Source organism: Podarcis gaigeae (assembly GCF_964106915.1).
Source record: "Podarcis gaigeae genome assembly, chromosome: 12".
Classification (NCBI taxonomy): Eukaryota; Metazoa; Chordata; class Lepidosauria; order Squamata; family Lacertidae; genus Podarcis; species Podarcis gaigeae.
In genome coordinates this window covers 23,226,661-23,241,210 of record NC_139688.1, presented here as the reverse complement: position 1 = coordinate 23,241,210, position 14,550 = coordinate 23,226,661, and the positions used below count along the sequence as shown (strand labels likewise).

Below are 14,550 nucleotides of genomic sequence, written 5' to 3'. Positions count from 1 at the left end.
ACTTTCAATATCATATGTTCGTTAGTAACAATGAATGGATGTCAAATGGAATTAGGCATGCTGTGCAGTTTCAAAGCTTTTAGTACAACAAACATGTTAAACTAGATCGTTGTCTAGGATATCAGATAAAAGTTCCCATTAATACTCCTAATATTTCCCTAAAATTACCCTAATTCATATAGGAAACTTTTCCCCAAAACCCATGTCACTACCAGCTTCTAAACTGACGAATCCTTTCATTGCCTTCCCTCACAAAATATTTCAGGGAGGAAAAACCATCAATTAAATAGACAGCTATCTAACGACACACTTTGATGATTTTTTAGCTGTGAAGAATGGCTCTAAAACAGATTGTGTGCATTGGAGACTACACATAGTTTTGAGTTTAGAACAGTCATATATTGAGGGAATACCTTCCCCCATATGTATCTTTCCACGCCAGGATCTAGCACAGATCACCTTTTGATGGAACAGGAGTGGGAAACCTCAGGTCCTCCATTCTGGCTCCCGAGGCCAAGTCTCTAGTCACAAGCCTTCATGAGTCCTGCCCCTCCCCTTTGCTAGGTTGAAATGCATCACTGAACTGGGATGACACCTCTTTCTTGCTTTCATGGCTAGATGTAGGATGGAGAGAGGTGGAGGGGAACAGAAATCTCTGACTTTTGAGAGGTTGGAATATAACCTACTGTACAAAAGGCCAGAGTCTATTCTCACCCTGTGATAATAGGTGGAAACTGCCAGTTGACAGCCACCAAAGAAAGGGCTCTTTTGGTGGTGGCCCCCAAGTTACAGAAGAAGAAAAGAAAAGCAGTGAGCCTCAAAGTAATACAGGGGGAGGGAGCAGAACTTTTACAAAGTAGTAAGATGCCCCTGGATTTTCCATGGAAATGATCGTCAGAGCCACAATAATTCAATTTACTGAGTATTTCCAGAAATGCAACATCTCTCCTTATAATTTGGACATTTAACCACTTGAATCTACCTACCTTGCTCTTATCTCTCTCCCTCATTACCCCCCAGTCCCATGACCTGGTGAGGCTTTAGACACCGGCTTATTTAGACAAGCTTTTTATTGGTCAACATATCTACTTGGTTTTATTAGCTGTTGCATGTACTCTTCCTGCTTATCATATCCTTCAGTTAGTTTTATCTTTGCTCTGCGCCTTAGGAGTTTATATTGAAAGGCAGACTAACTACGCAGCTTCTAGGTGAACGAACAGCTTTTATCATTACAGCATGCATTCTACATACACAAAGAAGAGAAATTAAGTTTGATACAAGTTTTAAAAGCAGACTATGTAGCGTTCCCCTGAAGGAGGTTTGGCAATCTCTCTTCCCCCCTTTAGGAAGTGCTGAAGCTCCATCTAGAGGCTTTTACTCCACTACTGTCACTTGCAAAATCGCCTGGAAATGGGAATAATATCAAAGTGTCAGAAACTTCCTTTGTACCTCCCATTTTGTTATTCATAATAGCATCCTGCCCTGAACCTTTCCTGGCAACATTAGCTCCTTCACTGCCATCAAGTGGTAAGAAGCCAAAACTGAAGGGTTTTTTTGTTTTGTTTTTTTAAAATGACATCTCCTTTAAAGTGTCAGGGCAGGTTGGTCAGGCTAATACAGATGTATAAGGACACTGTTTAGAGATGAATTAGAACTACTTGTTTCCAGTTCTTAAATAACGTATTAAAACATATGAGCTGTGTCCCATCAGGAAACACACACAGGCCACAAATAGAAGAGTTATCCATGAAATGACACATTATATTAAGAAATATAACGACACAAGTTATATCTCTCAGCTACAAGTAACATTATTGCTAAACAAAATATACATTATATTCTCAATATATATATTTTATTCAATATTTTTTTAAAAAAAATCTTAAGGTAGCTAGAAATGTGTGGTTCTGTGAACTACACAAACACGTTTATCCTTCTTCGAAGGAAGGTCCTGTGTCATTTTAGTTAATTATGCTCCCCCGCCCGACATATCCTTTTCACAGACATTTGGGATTATACTCCTGCTTCGTTTCCTTTCCCAACCGACCCTTTAGAGCCAGTATGATTTCAGCTCAAAGGCACTTCTTTCCTGCCCAGCCAGAGAAGCAAAATTGAGACTGGCAGGTAGGAAGTTTAAATGCAAACCCTCCAAGTAAACTCTTGTTTTAAATCCCAGCTGTTCCACTTGCATGGCCAGCTAGACAGGTAAAGCTGCATGGATTAAATGGCAGTGTTTGCTGGAAGGGTTTGGATTTGTCAGGCACTAGGGAACAACATATTGGGATAAGCTGGCCCTGTACTGGAATGGGCTTCACTAGAAACCAAAGATGGAAACAGACGGATGGTGCTTATAATATTAAAAACATTGCAGAGCATATTTTAAACTGACTTCTGGGGGAATGGGGAGAGCTGAAAACAGCAATGAAGCATCCTATTTGGGATACAGATGCCTAGGTGAATAAGTTTCCAATCATCCAAATGGGGTCCATGTAGAAACAAGGAGCAAGTCCACAGTAAGACAGATCACTACTTTAATGCAGATGTTTCTTCTTTGGTTACCTATCCCAAGATAGCCAACATGGTACCCTCCATATGCTGTTGGACTACTACTCCCATCAACCTCTCCATGATCGGGCATGATGGGAGCTATAGCCCAATAACAGGAGGGCATCATGTTGGCTACCCCAATCTACACATATCCCTTTTCAAATATTCTAAACTGTATTTTAAATATTGGCAATTCTTGGGGGCCAAAATTTAATCCAAAAGTCTACAAAGTCAAAAGTACACTGCAGCTTAGTAATGTGAAACGCCCCCCCCCCCACGAATTAGGGATCCATTGTGTCAAGAGCCAGAAAGAAAAATCTCACCAATGTTACTCAGGTAAGAGGAATACTGAATTGGAAATCATCTAGTCTGTTGGAAATAGTAGTTTTGGTAACACAAACAGCTAGAGAAAGAAAGTTGCCTGTGCCACTTAAGGTGAGGGCTTCAACAGTTAAATGGGTAGGAACAAACTGCCAAGTTTACCCTGGTGGAAATTTTGGAATAGCAGCAATTGGGTTCATCAGCTGTTCTGAAGAAATGTGGAAGTAAATCCACTCCCTTCCCCTCCCAACTGGGGCAGATACAGTACTAGTCCATTTCTCACCTTGTTTCTTAGCAAGTCTTCTGGAGCAACAAAATTACAAGTCTGAAACTACCCTTCAAATTGACAAATAGAGTTTCCATTCATGATAGACATTATTTGTATTAAAAATGCATTTTGATAAATGGAAAAGTTTCCATGGGGAGAATATATAAAGGAAAAAGGAATTCATTTTACACCATATCACTGATCTCCACTTTATATCCTAATGGCCAGTTAAAACAAAGATAAACCAAGACTCGCCATAAAAAGGTGGAAAAATACAGGAAATATAAACTTCTCCCTATGCTAATAATTAGTACAGGGCAACTTTTAGACTAAAGGTGACCCGGGAAAAATTGCCAACAAAAGCAAGCCTCATTCCCGAGTTGCCACCCTGGCTGTGACTTCGCAGTTTAGAGCCTGCTTCATGCCCACAGGATAGGGGAGGCATAATCACACAAGGGTGGAATTAATCATGCAGGCAGTTACTAGGCAACCACTCACATGTGCACTATTGCTTTCCATCATAACCCCAAAGCAGTAGTTCTTTCACACAGCTAATTGGAGGAATTCACAGGCATTGGATGCTACAAATCCCACCAAAGACTATTAAACATATATAGAACATATAGAACCAGCAATGTTGTGGTTAGCAAAAGCAGGTGTGTGTTTGGTTCTGCAACCAATGGACAGACATGCAGTGCAAGAATAATGATGCGCACAAGTCTACATATTTCTCTATCAAGCTAGAAAGCCAATAAAGCTTTGCATTACAGAGAACAAAGCAAAGCTTGCATCAGTTGCAGTCGCAGCTAGCAGAACAAGGCAATGGAATAGCCATGGGTAAAGAGGGCACACTAGGTCAGAAGATTACACCTAGGCTGCGACCCTGACATGTAGGGCATAATTCAGAAAGATGCAGGGAGGATTTGGAAAGAATGGAAGTCATGCTTACCTTGAACTGACAGCAAGCCAGCATTAGTGCTTTAAGAAAGATATGACAAATCTCCCTGGATTTGTCATATCTTTCTCAGAGAGAGAACACACGTTGAGTCGTCAGGAGCAGACAAGGCAACTGATTCTGTGTATGCTGTCATTGGACAAGGATAAGTTGAATGTGCAGCTGTTAACCTACTCAGTTCTACAAAGCTGCCTGATAAAACTGAGATCAGGCAAAACTATCCACCCCCCCACCCCCGTCCCATCTAGAGCAAAGTCTGCACTACAAGGCCAAACACTGGCAAGATCACTAGCAGATCTAAGGGAAACAAGAAAAGATCTTGGCAGACAAAATGTTAGAATCAAATGAAATCAGTAGCATGCTTACAGGAGTACTTCACAATGTCTATTAGACTGACATTCTCAAAAAGCAGCAATTGATTACACACCAAATATTAGGCAACTTCACATTTGGTCATGGGTGTAGAAGAGTGAGCTTAATTTAAGCCTTCCCTTGTTCACGCTATCTGGCCTCTACCACTTATCCAAGTCAACCAAGTCAAATGACCAGGGACAGTATACCCAGAACAAGAAATATACAGCTAAATAAAAAAGGTGATAGCTCTGCACAAAATAGCCTATGACGAAAGGTTTTTAAAGAAAGAAAATTAAATCTTCCTTCAACAGGAATCACCCTTCCCACCATTGTGTTATATAACAGAACACTTTTTCAATTACAGATAAAATGCTGCATTGTTTTTACTCTTTCAGTTCAAATTGTGCACTTCACAAAGGACTCTCCTCCACATTAAGAATTATCAGACATTCACAAAAACATCCTAAAGCAGAGCTCCAAGGCAATTTAAAACTTCTTCTATGGAAGTGGTCAACATGTCTAAGAACTAGGACTGGCATAGACCAGGGAGCTAGCCAGAACATTTTCACAAACATGGAATGTGGAAAACAAAACTTAAGATCTTCCTCCATGCCTCAAGGAGGAGAGCTAAGACTTCATACAATGTAAACATCAGCTGGAGACCAAGGAAGTTATGACTAATTGGTACTTATGTCTAGGTTTGCTTAAAGGTTATTCAGTATCCTCAAGAACCGCTTGAACTTCTGTTGATTGAGTTCCAATAAGAACTCGGTGTTTTTCCATTGCAAAAAAGAAAATATATATTAATTAATATATATTAATTGTTTAAGAAATTACTTTGCATATGCTGGTAAGAAGAACTATCATCTTTAAGCCTCCAGTTATGAAGCGGATTTTTTAAAAACTACTGTCCCATATAAAGATTTTTCTTTAATCTATTGCAGATCTGTTTAGGGGCTTCTTGTCATAAGGTTATTAAGTGCTCTGAATGAGCTATTAAAATGTCAGTTCTATGTGAAAATTAGAAAGGAAGCCATTGAGGAGTTGCTATAGCTACAGACCAAGCAGATGTCATCATCAGGTTCTGAAAAAGTTATTCAGGTCTAAACAATACAACATCTGCATTGTCCTTGAAAACTGACTGGTTTTATTGTTTTGTATTCTTCATATAGAAAATGTGCTTGGTCAAGTTTTAAAAGTTGCATTTCAGCTCACACGTAGTTTAAATGTACATCCAGGTAACAGAACTACTTCACAGGTTAATTTTCTAAAGGTGCAGCAATTATCCTCCATTTATTCATATTCTAGCAGAAGGGCTAACAATAAATTAGTTTAAAATAAAGCATTTTTTAAAGAGAGACACACAGAGAGAGAGTATAGGATTCAGATCAATCTGTTTGTTTCTACTGAAATGCTTGTCATTATAATGAGCAATGGAATGCATGGGAAAGAGGCCTGTATATTGAAGAACCCACAGGTGCAGCATATTTCTGTGCAGAAAGACACATCAAGCCACAGGGTCATAAACTAGGTAAGGTTTGTCCTCAAGCACAGCACTTTATTTTTCTCCCCTGTGAATGAAGAGCAGTCATTCATTTATATAAGAGAAAGTAAATGGGTTTACTCAGATGCTGCTGCTCAGGTGATGGATGACCTTGTGTCTGGAGTGAAAGATGCCTCTATTCCACCATCAACCATGTCCCAGTCTGAATGGGAGCCACTGAGAACTGAGCCAGCCCTTATTTGCATAGCTTAGAAGGGGAAATATCCAGTTCTTAGAACGGCCAGGCCAAGGAGCTACTTCCTGAATAAAAAAGCAAATAATATGCCTCAAGTCTCTCTTGGGGCAAGTAGTACCTCATCCCTTATCTCATACTTTGTTCTGTTAACCACTGATGATCTGTGAGCTCGATTCAGGTAGTCCATGGAAAGACTGTGGAACAGACAATAATACTTGTACTATTTTTCTGAGGACAGAGTTCAAGGCTCTTTCGACCAGGGCCAAATTATCAAACAGGCAAAATGGCCCAGGCATCGTATGGTGTTGGATTTGACAATGATGCCGAAAGGCTATTTTTCTTCATATTTAATCCAGAAATGAACTGTGATGACCCCCCACTTCCCCACAAATTAGAATCGCCATACTACACTAATTGGTTGCATTTTGCCCATGTGTATGCACTGGAATCTTTAAAACAGCCTTCCCCAACCTATTTCAGCTTGCATCAGCTTGGGTTGGTGGAACAGGTGCACTCATATCTGGACAGGGACAAGCCAGCTACCATTGTCTATGCTCTGGTAATCTCTAGGTTAGATTAAATATCTAGGTTAGATTACTGCAACAGTGTTATACATACGGGTGTCTCATAAAATGGTTCAGAAACTTCAGCTGGTGCAGAATTTGGTGGCCACGTTGTTCACCTGGGCAAGATTGTTTGAGCATATTACACCAATCCTGGCCTGACTGCACGGGCTGACAATTAGTTTCCAGGCCCAATTCAAAGTGCTGGTTTTGACCTATAAAGCTTTAAACAGCTCAGGACTGCAATACCTCAAGGACCACCTCTTTCCATATGAATCCACCCAGACACTTAAGAGGGCCTTCTTCGTGTGCCTCCTCCATGAAAGGTCCAGCAGGTGGCAACACAGAAACAGGCCTTTTTTGCACTGACTCCCCATTTGTGGAAAGCTCTCCTCAAAGAGATTCAACTGGTGGCTTCATTGCATGCCTTTAGGTGACAGCCAAAAACATTCCTCTTCAACCAGGCCTTTGGTTGATTAACAACCAAATCCCTCTTAAATGTATTGTGGGAGAGGGAAATTGGTTTTCCATTATCTTTTTATTATGTATTTATTTTATGGTTTGTTTTCATGTTTTAATTTTATGTTGTGAACCATCCTGAGATCTACAGATGAAGGGGGTATACAAATTTACTAAATGTAAATAGTAATGATAATAAGAATAAGAATAGTGCCACTCAACAAGTTCCACAGCTCCCCAAATAGGTGACCATTGATAATATTGGCTAAGGCTGACAGAAGTTATAGTACACACCATCTAGAAGGCACCTTGTTGGGCAAGACAGCTCTAAAGTCTTATTTTTTAAATGACAGGCTAACTGTGATTATCAGTTAAACATCTGGCTAGTTCATATGACAACATTGAGGTAGGTCAAGGACTTTGAGAACTTAAAGAAGAAGAGTCACCTGATCCAGGGACAGTCCACAAATACACTGGCATATTCCTACTTCTTTTTCTTAATGGTGACACGGACCATTCATAACGTAAATATATTCTCCACAACTGTGAGCAGGATGGTGGTGTGGGGTAAGTAGAGACAAGCAGCAATAAGTAACTGTTCACTGCTGCTGCTCAGGCTGCACAGAAAAAGCATTTTGGTTCCTGAAATTCATTCTGATTGTACAATGATAGAATTCTACAGGATGTGGTATTTGTGTGTGAAAACAGTCAAGATCCAATGATCCTCAAGCATGCACCTTGGCAATTATGTGGGCTTCTACAAGTTCCCCTTCCAACTGCAAGTTCTCAGGCTTCAACAAATGCTGTTCAGGGGAGAGCCCTTTTAAGGTCAGTTGGAGTGACAGAGGAAGAAGAATGGCTCTTTGGATCCGCCACCATGTTTTAAATATATAAAAAGTTCTCTAGTTAAGTATTCATCATTATATTCACTCTCATTGGGCTTACTCCGCAAGAAGGGTTGGTTATCAATCTGCAAAACATAAGTTCATAGTAACGGAACCAGTTATTTCATCATTTTACATTAATGTCTGAATCAGAACTGGATATGATGATTAGATTCGGTTCAGGTCTCAACTATGCCTGTTTCAAATTGAAATTATACCACACGCTTCAAGGAAAATTTGATCCTCAAACAAAGTAGCTACTCCTGTCCAAACATCAGGAGCAGAAATAAGCTGAGCCACCTGCTGACTAGGTTCTGCCGGATCTGCTACATCAGTCTTTATTTAAAAAACAAAACGTAAAATCCATTCAAATCTGTTTCAGAATAGTTAACCTGATCTTTTACAATACTGTTTAGCTGGACACTATTTCCTAATACAAACTTAAGATAACTTTTAAGTTTCCCTAGTAGCTCCTCAATACCAGCCACACATCCAATGCATTCATTCATTTATTTATTTATTTATTTATTTATTTATGGCATTTATATCTTGCTTTTTAATGCAATGGATTCATGAGTTAGTACACAATCAAGATAAACAACTATAAGTAAACCAAAACATCAGTAAAACTACCAAATAAAATAAGTATCAATAAAATCAGTGCCACAAACACAGCAGCAACATCTTGTTGTTGATTAAAAACTAAAGGTAAAGAAAATCACTTTTAACCCACAGCTAAGATGTTAAAAGGAAGGGTGGCAGACAGGCCTTTCTGAGGAGGGAACTCTAAGGATGGGATACCATTCCTATGCCCAGTTGCCACCAGACAAAACTCCAAAGATAGGGACACACAGTGACAGGCCTCTGAAGGCAACGTTATTGAACAGACCATTAGAATACTGGGAGCAGTCCATGCTTCAGAATGTTAGATGTAAATAGCAAGAAAATAAGCATGCATCACATGGCTTCCTCCACAAACGGAAGGGAAACGTGTAAGTTTTCACTTATAAATCTAGACAGGTTTAAGGTGCAAAAAAGTCTCCAAAAAAAGGGAAATAGGCCACTTCCATAAAAGCAGTGGGGTGGGGGAGAATAGAATATGTTTGCAGGCTTGGTGGCCTAGATTTGAAAGAAAAGGGGAAGTCTCCTACAGAGGTTTGGGATGAAAAGAAGTGAGATAAAAAGGGGCAACTACATTTTAACATAAAGGTGGAAGGAAGGAGGAAAGAGCACAATGGAGCCTGCAGGATCCAAACACAGAACACCGCAACTTTAGAAGAGAGCGGGATGGTCAGAAGGGAAATATCCAATCATCAAAAAGGAGAATAAATGGGCGAGAGAGAAGAGGTCAAGGGAAAGCTGAGTTTCCTCGCCACAGGGAGAAACGGTGGTGATTGGGCAACAAATAAGCTACAAGAGGTAGAAGAGGCAGCATTGCATACTTTAGAAACACACGCACACAACTTTATAACCCACACTATAGACCTGCTTCACAAACCTCCCCCCAGATACGCGGAGCCAGGCAGCAGCAGCCGCCGCCCGAGAAGTTAATCTGCACATGCTCAGGAGCCCTCTGGTCCCGGTTCTCGGCCGCCCCAAACTCTCCGGGCCCGAGCCCCGGGTTTCAGGGGAGGTCGCAGCCGGGCCCAGCCGGAAGGGAAGCAGGAACGGCGGGCCGGGCCGGACCCCGTGCCCGCCCGGGGGGGGGGGGTCTCCTCCTGGCGCTGCCTCCCCTCACCTGCTCAACTCCTAGGAAGACGTAGAAGTTTTGCGGGACCTCCTCCACCAGGTCGAAGAGCTCCAAGTCTCCGCTCTCCCAAGCCGAGGCGGGCTGCGAGAGCAGGAGGAGCGCGAGCAGCAGCAGGGGCCGCCGGTGCAGCCCCGGCGAGGGTCGCGCGGAGCAGCCCATGGGGCCGAGCAGCTGGCCTCCTCAGTCGGGCTCTCCTCAGCACAGCCGCTTGCGGCAGGACCCGGCAGACGTGGCCGGGCAGGACGCTCGCCTCCCACTGCGCATGCTCCAGCGTCCGCGCCGGTTCCGCCCCTCCCCCTGCGAATCCCACGGGGGGGAAGAGCAGGGCCTCCGCCAATCGCCGCCCGCCGCACCTCTGTCGTCACGACGCCTAGCAACCGGCCGATGCCGGGAGGCTTGTTTTTTGGGAAGGCCTGGAAGAAAAGAAACCTCCAGCCAGGCCGAAGGAGGCTGCGAGGGGAGGGCAGCTGCCAGCCGCCCCCACATCCAAGGGGAAACGAGGCCTCTCTCGCGCTATAAACAAAACAGGATCCTTCGCAACGGCACACAGCCACCCATAAGCGCCCACAAAAAAGCCTCCCGCGCTCTTGTTGCGAAACTTTTCCCGACAGCGTGACAGAGGGGAGCCTGCGAAAGAGCCGGGCCAGGGAGGCGTGGATTCACACGTTAGCTCAAGACACGGAACTCGCTGGGTGGATCTTAGGTTCGGTCCGCTAGTCCTACACTCCCTAAGTTGCTGCGGAGATACGAATGGGATAATCGTTCGAATATAGCAGCAGAGTTTACTGTATTATTCAGCAAAGGCCTGAGAGAGAGAGAGAGAAGGAAATTATATTCCAAATGATGATTCAAGCTTTGTCGCTTTCACGGATTTGTCATAGATGAATCTTAACAAGTGCCTCTATTCACCAACTGATTTTGGAAAAGCGTGAAGATTTTTGGGAAAGCATATGACGTTATACAAAGGAGATCTATTTCTGCCCACACAATCCTTTTGCATAATGGAACTGTCACTAGGATGATCATTGCTGAATTGTTTTCAGTCCCTTTCCTTATCATTGTTAATACAGTACTGATTTTGCCATTTTTGTTGCTGCAGCACCTGTAGTTGATGCTGTCAGTGAACTATCCGCTATGACCCCAAGATCTTTTGCGTCACAGTCACAGTACCAATCTATCAGTGTAGATGTGCATAATATTAGACATGTTAAGTCAGTAATGCTCTGCCCACCTTCACTTTTTTGCAAACAGTTACTAAGCTTGTGGTTGTTAATTTGTTTTAAACTGTGTTTAATGCTGTATTTTAAATTGTTGTGACTCACCCTGGAAATGTGCTCACTTTTAATTCCTTTGTGTAGAGTGGGACAAAAACATTTTCACCTTGCACCTAAATGAGGACATCAATGTCATTTGTGATGGAGTTCCATAACCTCAAATATAAATATTTAGCCACACTTTTATCTTCTCAAAGGAATTTAAAATGAGTATAAAGTTCCAAACACTGCTGTAAATCTACCTCAACAAAAATTAGTAAATCAGTTATCAGCTAAAACTCATTCTCAGGTGGTACTTAATCGCTGTCGGGCTTCACTACATGAATGCTAAATACGTTTTTTAAAAGGCTGCCAGATATTCAGACAAAACCAAGAATGGATTGTGTGGTGCAGTGTTCATAGCCATAAAGCACCTAATTGTGATTGCTCTTGTTGTTGTTATTACCAACAATTACTACTGCATGGTACAATAAAAGCAGGTTCTGCCCACAATCTAAAAATTAATAGACCAAACTGTGCATTATGGCTTTTCAATCACCACTCACTTCCCTTATTTTATCAGGAGTTATTGATCCATAAAGTTGTGGAGTGGGATGGGCCATCATTTCATACATGCTTTAGAAGTAGGATCTAACCAAAGATACATCTGTAGAAACTGTTTTTTGTTTTGTTTGATGTATTAAATATCTAATTGGGCTGGTACAGTCTAAATCCAGTATTTTAAATATAACCAGTATGATGTTCTGCAGTAAAAGCCCATTAGAATTAATACTGCGGTCTCTCCTGCATTTCTTAAAGTGTATTTTATGAAAAGCAGCCACAGCAGCTTTGAGGTCTGCCACAGGAGTCTTGGTGTATGTGTGATCTTAAATCTTTGCCCTCTGTGATTTGCCCCACACACCAAATTGTCTTTCCTATGCTACTTTTCCACTCACAGGAAGAAAAGATTCTGATCAAATTCACATCCTCCCGTGATAGCGTTTCATTACAGTGGTATCTCGGGTTACATACACTTCAGGTTACATACGCTTCAGGTTACAGACTCCGCTAACCCAGAAATAGTGCTTCAGGTTAAGAACTTTGCTTCAGGATGAAAACAGAAATCGTGCTCTAGCGGCGCAGCAGCAGCAGGAGGCCCCATTAGCTAAAGTGGTGCTTCAGGTTAAGAACAGTTTCAGGTTAAGTATGGACCTCCGGAACGAATTAAGTACTTAACCCAAGGTACCACTGTACATCCATTTGCTGTGTAACGATGAGTAATCATAAGACTATCTGAATCTGACAAAGCTCAGTTAAAGGGAGACAATATATCTTTTAAATCTGGATTATAATATCAACACAATATTTGTAACAGAAATAGCTTTGAATTTCAGTTATTAAGCCATTATATTACCATCACATTCTAAACGTTTGTGGTAAAGATAAATATCCATCAATGAATACTTGCTTTTAAAAATATTGTTGGTTAAATCATACTTAATAGTAATAATAATATCCCATAACAATGTCTTATGTTGGAAACTATGTTGGGCCATGCTGCTGGCTATTGAGGGACAATGGGCAAACTTCATTATGAATTCCGCTGGCAACCTATGTGAAATAAATCCTAAAAGCGCAATCTACATGGCGCTTAGTTTTCTTTTTGATGGAACCTTTTGCGTGCAAATATTTTGAGCAATTCTAGAGCACATAGCAAACAGGCAACTCCTGTTTACAGTTATTGTATAATCAGATCTCTTAAGGATGAGTAATCAAAAACTTGGCCACCTCTGAGCATTCTTAAACAAGTTATAGGGCATACATTGTTCATGCTGATTACCAAGAGGCAGGGCAGTTGGGTCTCATCGTTGCCCCATGAAAATATTTCATAGAACACAACTATAGTAGTAGAAGTCTCAGGAGCTGCCTGGGTCACTCATCCAAACTAGCTATTGCCCTTCTCCTGGACTGGAAGGGATATAAAAGTCTTCCTGTTGAGGCTGAGACCTTGCTTAAGTAGTATGCTCTTCCTAACTCTAATGTGGTTCTGTGCATATCACTGCATGTGACACTCTGCTCCCCTCCAACAACTGCAAATAGTGCAGACTTGACAGGAAGATGGGTAAGGGGGGTAAGCTGTCTTTCAGGGAAGTTTGTCCACAATGTACCAATGCTGACTTCTAATGAAGGAATTGCTGGCAGAAGTTCAAGGTCACCCAACACATTTTGAACACAACTGTTCTAGACTACAATCTACATACTACAGAACACATTGTTTGAAGTCTGGGAATTAAATAATAGCACACAAATAAGGTGTTCATTTACCCAAACAGGTAAGAGCTGGTCATTCTATTAATTTAAAATAATTGCCTGCGAAAAGCCTAGACTTAAATCCCACCCAAATGGCCAACATAATCCCATAATAATGCAATAATAACACCTCAGCCCAAAGACTGCTGCTTCTACCTGTCTAAGGAGCTGATACCAAGCCTAGCTAGAGCAGGCCTGGTATCCGCTCCTGACATCCTTGGACAGCTGCCAAGGCCCCAATGTCACAGAAGAAACCATCACTGCTGCCTGTCCTAGGCCTCCTTTAAACAAACACATTGGCCTGGTGTTCCAAACAGCAGCAAACATCTCTGCCTAGCTGACATTTTCATTTTCCACAATGCCTCAGACATGGTATCACTCTGCTCTGGAGCATTGTGGGAAATAACGGCAGCCTCCAGTTACCTGATGTTCCTGTTGCCTTCCACCACGACAAGCTCAACCCACCAATGCCCACCAAGAGAAAATGGCCCCCACAAGACTGATCTTTGCTTAAAGGAGGAGCTGGTTCTGAACCAGAGTACTCATTTCACCCACCTACATTTCCAGCTTTTAAAGTAATCGAACCTTAAATTTCACAACTGTTTTCATGTAAGATTCATGGATATTTGCAGTATTATTATTTTTTAAAAAACCATTTGACCACAAGGGGGCAAGGAGAAATTTCTCTCAGCCATTCTCAGTTCACAACATAATTATTCTCTTAAAGGTTTTTTTTCCTTGCCATTAAGATGAAATATGGAGCAAGTTAAAATCATGAGGAGAACCTTTATACCAACAACTTATCTCCTACCACTGTGCCTTCAATTCTAATGTGCAGTTGATATTGTCTTATTTTGTTGTCAGCTGCCTTGGAAGTTTTGACAAATTGAAGAGCAACCTACAAATGTCTGAAATAAATCCTAGGAATAAACCCCACTGAACATACTGGGGTTTCCTTCAGAGCTAATATACAATTGGATTGCCTTGAAAATTATGTTAAGGATTAGAAACTGTGGTCCTCAAGGCATTTTGCGCTTATCCCAGTGAGGCGTGTGTGTCATTTCAGAAATGCTCTAGGCTAGAAAAGCCAACTAGAGAAATATAAAATACAACAGGGATCAATAAAAAGAAGATACTGCATCAGGAA

At 41.5% G+C, this 14,550-nt stretch overlaps 1 protein-coding gene across 1 annotated transcript in view; it reads right to left on the bottom strand.

Annotated features, from left to right (window-relative positions):
• The window catches only part of DNAJC1 (DnaJ heat shock protein family (Hsp40) member C1), a 70,725-nt gene extending 60,587 nt beyond the window's left edge, over positions 1 to 10,138 (bottom strand). Inside the window, exon 1 of the mRNA XM_083704949.1 lies at positions 9,829 to 10,138. Coding sequence (XP_083561075.1) covers positions 9,829 to 9,999 — 171 coding nt within the window. The 5' untranslated portion in view covers positions 10,000 to 10,138. The remainder of the gene's footprint in view (positions 1 to 9,828) is intronic.
• Positions 10,139 to 14,550: the final 4,412 nt, after the last annotated feature.